Source organism: Stomoxys calcitrans, chromosome 2, assembly GCF_963082655.1.
Source record: "Stomoxys calcitrans chromosome 2, idStoCalc2.1, whole genome shotgun sequence".
Taxonomy (NCBI): Eukaryota; Metazoa; Arthropoda; class Insecta; order Diptera; family Muscidae; genus Stomoxys; species Stomoxys calcitrans.
Genome location: NC_081553.1, coordinates 217,822,620 through 217,828,067, shown reverse-complemented (window position 1 = coordinate 217,828,067; position 5,448 = coordinate 217,822,620). Strand labels below are relative to the sequence as shown.

Below are 5,448 nucleotides of genomic sequence, written 5' to 3'. Positions count from 1 at the left end.
TATATTTGGATAACGCTGCCATATAGACCGATCTCCTAATTTAAGTTAATGAGTCCATAAAAAGCTCATTTAGTAATCGATTTCGTGAGTAATGAATCAGCATGATTTCCTAGGCTCATAAAACTCTCTATTTTTAAGTTGTGATAACACAAGCCTCCGTAGCGTAGAGGTTGCATGTCCTCTCACAATGCTGGTGACATTTGTGAGGTACTATGCCATGTGAAAACTTCTACCCCAAGAGGTGTCGCACTAGGGAGGCCCCTGTCATGAAGCTTAAACTTCAATCGGACAGCACTCATAGATATGTGAAAAGTTTTCCCCAGTGATACCAGTGACAGTTATCCACCCATCAGCGTACTCCCTCACGATGGTGACTATAAAACCGATCACTGACTCACTTTTTCAACTTTCCTTTTTGAGGCCCTAGATAATTATAAAATAAAACAAATTAACAGAATTTTCAGTTTAGCTTTGATTTTTTACTATGTTTTGAGTTTCCCTTCCTCTTCGAGTTACCAAATACCAACTGTTTAAGTTTTCTTAGTATAGCCACCAGCAAGGTGACCAGTAACACCACAGCAGCAGCCAAAATCACAAATACATCAATGTTATGATACTGAATAAAATTCAAATCTTGACCAGCATTACGCATATGAGCGCATCCCTTATGGCGTATCACATATTCCATCCAATAGACGGCGGTTTCCAAAGGCGATAAGGGTGTATCACGGAAATATTTCGATTTTTGCTGAACGGTTTGGGCATAGCGAGGATTTGTCCAGATTTCCATAATTGCAGACTTCAATGAATCCTTGGTAATATCTGCCACCTTAAAGGAGAGCGCATAACCGGCCTTAACAGCATTTTTAACATTCATAAATTGATCACCGAAAAATGGTATGCCCAAAATGGGCTTGCCATGGTATATGGTTTCGGTGGTACTCAGAAATCCTCCATGGGATATAAAGAGCTTCACATTGGGATGGGCCAATACCGAGGGTTGAGGAAACCATTTCCGTATGATGACATTCTCTGGCTTGTTGGGCAACTCATCATTTTCGAATTTCCATAAGACCTTAAATTTCAATTCTCTAAAGGCCTCTAGGAAGGCATTCAATACATGCTTGTCTAAATCCTCACTTTTCACATTCGATCCGAAGGAAAAGTAGATCACGCCCTCGGGTGACTCATCCAAAATCTGTTGCAGGTCCTGGGGCAAAGGATCAGCTTGGCGTTTAATATGCATTCCTCCCACTTCTATCATATTGGGTACATAAGGTCTGGGTGCTCTCAGTGAGAAATGGTCATTTAAGAGAACCAAGGAAACATTTTGACGTGCCTCATTTAGGCTCATTTTGGCATTGGGAAAATATTTCCTATATACCTCCTCCTGATGGGGTAACATCAACCAGTGGAAACTTATCTTATCTACGACCTCCATGACAACGTTGATCATACGCTTCCACAGTGCCATGTGGTTGCCGAAGGGCAAATGCATATGGGGTATATAAGACAGTGGTGAGGGATTACCAACCATTTCATCCATAAAACCCGCCGAACCAAATGTAGAGACAGCCACCATGGGTGCATGAAAATGTTCGCCTAGGCCCACCAAAGCTTCAGAGGTCAGTATGTCCATTATAATTAAATCGAAGCCTTCGTTGGCCATCATCTGTTGGACTTCGGGATTGTCAAAAACATTTGAGACCATTTTTTGACCAGCACGAGCCAAAATCAAAAATGCATCTTTCAATGATTTTGGTTCACCTTCGGCAAAACTCACCATCATTTCTGCAAAATAAAAATATTAAAAAAAAGTTCAATGAAAACTTTTGAATAAACAAGTAAAAGCGTATTCAAATCGGCCATGATGCATCTCATGCACCCTCCACTATGGATTCCAGTTGACTCAATTTGCGAAAAACTTGTTGCCAAATCGGGAATAGGAAATTAATAGATTGGTATACCCCCATTCTATAGTGGATGGTGAAAGCGTGAGAAAAGCCAACTGGAAGAAGTCAGAGAACATGTTTAAAAGCAGTGCAGAAGCTATGGCCACTTGAAAAACTATATCGGGATCTGAAAACGGCGTAGAACGCGTCATGAAGTGCCCAACTGAGGCCTTTCTATTATCATGTCCAAAACCATTGCCGCATTTTGTGAAAGAAAGTTTGAGCTGATTACAAGGATAGGAGAAGAGACGAACAGAATAACGAGAGGACCGAACAAGAGACGAACCTAACAAAGGATGAACTGAACGAGAGATAAACCAACCGTGGGAAGGGATAACAGAATGGACGGGCAGAAGGACGGATGGTTAAAAAATAAAAGATGGGCTGCCCTTCCATCTTTTTACGGAGACGAGCGACGGGTAAAACAACGAACGGACAGAAGTACGGTTGAGCAGAAAAACGGACTGACCGAAGAAAGGACAGAGGATAGAGGTACGGACGGACTGAAAGACGGACTAACAGAAGAAAGGGCAGACAGAAGAATGGATAGAAAAAAAAACTGAGTTATAGATGGTTGGAAGGATAGAAGTATGGACGGACAGAAGAACGGACGACAGGAGGACTAAGGAACGGACGAATAGAAGAACGGATTAACCGTAGGGTAAACGGAGAGAAGGACGTACGGAAGGAAGGGCGAACGGAGGTAAGGACGTACATAGGGAAGAACGTATAGAATAACAAGGCAACACAAAGAAGAACAGATGAACTGTCGAACCTAAGGACGTATGGAAGAACGAACAGAAGAACGGACGGACTGCTGGACGTGCGAACAGAAGGACGGATGAACAGAAAAACGCACGGACAAAAGAATGTTGGACAGTAGAATGGTCGGACAGAAGGACGGTCGGACAGAAGGACGGTCGGACAGAAGGACGGTCGGACAGAAGGACGGTCGGACAGAAGGACGGTCGGACAGAAGGACGGTCGGACAGAAGGACGGCCGAACAGAAGGACGGCCGGACAGAAGGACGATCGGACAGAAGGACGGTCGGAAAGAAGGATGATCGGAAAGAAGGACGGTCGGACAGAAGTGCGGTCGAACAGAAGGACGGTCGAATAGAAGGACGGTCGGACAGAAGGACGGTCGGACAGAAGGACGGTCGGACAGAAGGACGGTCGGACAAAAGGACGGACAGATAGAAGGACGGACGGTTAGAAGGACGGTCGGACAGAAGGACGGTCGGAGAAGGACGGTCGGACAGAAGGACGGTCAGACAGCAGGACGGTCGGACAGAAAGACGCATAGAAGCAGAAACAGAACAACTGTGAGTGTGGACGAGCATACGGAGATGTTACAAATGACGTAACAAAGTTAGTTAGACTTTCCATATTTTTGTAACTGAACATTAGGGTGGGTCCAAAAAAAAACACCAAGCGGATAATCTTTTATGCCCAGACAAAACGGTTGAAGGATTTTTAGATATTTCCGTCTGTCCGTGTTTTTCTTCGATTTCGTTTGTCAGCCTGTGCATTTCTATACCCACCACCATAGGACAGGGTGTACATTCATTTAGTCAATCCGTTTGTAACACCATGAAATATTGATCTGGGATCCCATGCAAATTTGGCCATGAACGGTATTTTATACGGAACAGGAGCAAACTTCTTACATATCAGAGAGTGCTGTCCGATTCAAGTTTAAACGCAATGGTAAGGAGCCTGCTTTTTATTGCCGAGTTCGAACGGCGTGTGTCAATGTGACGTGGTCTCACAATGGCCGTATACATCCAATTAATCATCTTGAGGGTTACACCCCACTTTCTAAGGAACATGCCCAAATGGGCTTGAAATGGAATATGGTTTCGATGGTAGTCAGAAATCCTCCATGGGATATAAAAAGTTTCACATTGGGATGGGCCAATACCGAGGGTTGAGGACATTCTGTGGCTTGCTGAGTAATTCATCATTTTAAAATTTCCATAAAATCGTAAATTTTAATTCTCTCAAGGCTTCCAGGAAGACATTCAATACATCCTTGTCTAAATCCTCACTTTTTACATTCGATCCCAGGGAGAAGTAGATCACACCTCCCACCTCCTTCATATTGGATATATAATGCCTGGGTGATTTCAGTTAGAAATGGTCATTTAAGAGAACCAAGGAAACATTTTGACGTGCCTCTTTCTACGAACATCCTCCTGCAGGAGTAACAAGTGCCTTACGGCCTCTTTCTTCGGTATTCCTCTTCCAGGACAGATTTGAATGGAGAACTATGCCAAAGTACTTCGCCTCCTCCGACAGCTGCAGGATGGTCCAATCCAAGGACGGAAGTCTGAACGTCGCTATCTTGTATTTACGCCTGAAGAGCACCAGCTTCATCTTTCTTGGGTTGGTGCTCAACCCATTTCTGATAGCCCATAGCAACTATCTTCTCATGATCTCGCCGATCATCGACAGAAACCTGCCTCGGAGCAGAAACACTACCTCGTCCGCATAAGCGACGAGGTTCGTATCAATCTCCGCCGAGATCCAATAGGATTTCATTTATCACGAGGTTGCACAGAATAAGCGAGAACATCACTTCCTGGGGCGTTCCTCTGGTCACTGGCCTCCTGAGCACACCATGTTCTCCTTAATAATCCTGCCATAAATCACATAATTTTTCCACTGGCAGATTATGGGTTAAATCCTCGTGCGGTCCTAAGCGACGACTATTGATCCTATCTCCACGTTATTGACGGCCCCCCTATATCCAAGAAGGCCGCCACAGTGTATTCCTCCTGTCTGATAGACATTTCGACCTCTCGTACCACCTCGTAAAAGGCCGACCAGCCTTGAGGTATGCGTGTTGTGCCCCACTGAATTTCTCCGGGGTCAGTATCCCTCTCACCTTCAGGCCAATCAGTCTTGCCAGTGTTTTGGGCAAACATGACGACAGACTAATGGGCCTACAATCCTTCGTCGTGCTGTGGTTTATTTTTCCTGCCTTGGCGATAACCTGATATAGCTCTCATATAAGCCGATCTCCTGATTTGACATTTCTTCCGATTGGGCTGAAATTTGGTACTTGAAATGCACTTTTGTCTTCAAACACTCACGCCACATCTCACCAGTTTGGTTTATGTATATTTTGAGTCGAAACCGGATAAGTGAAGCGCTAAAATGCTTCCACTTTGTTTCCCTTATCGGAAACTTTCAGTTGAGCGTGATTCGCGTTACTTTACTTACCATCAAATATATGAGCATTAGTCATCACAGCAATATCTCGAAAATTTTTCACCGGCTCCTTCTGGGGATAAACGGAAACCGAAACAACTTCATGACCTCTCTCGGCTAAGGATTTCAATAGAGGTGTTATAAAGAAATATTGCGATGGTCCGGGATAGCCAAATACCGAAAGAATCTTAGCTCCCTGCATGGGCGGGCAAATATTTAACACAATATTTAACGACAACAACAAAATTAAATTGCTTTTCATTGTAGATGACTAACATAG

At 44.0% G+C, this 5,448-nt stretch overlaps 1 protein-coding gene across 1 annotated transcript; it reads right to left on the bottom strand.

Moving 5' to 3' along the window:
- Positions 1–460: 460 nt before the first annotated feature.
- On the bottom strand, positions 461–5,448 carry LOC106088251 (UDP-glucosyltransferase 2-like). Its single transcript, XM_013253672.2, has 2 exons — positions 5,181–5,448; positions 461–1,791 (listed from the first exon to the last, which is right to left on the bottom strand). Exons 1-2 carry the CDS (start codon positions 5,428–5,430, stop codon positions 461–463), a joined length of 1,581 nt encoding a protein of 526 aa, XP_013109126.2. The 5' UTR covers positions 5,431–5,448.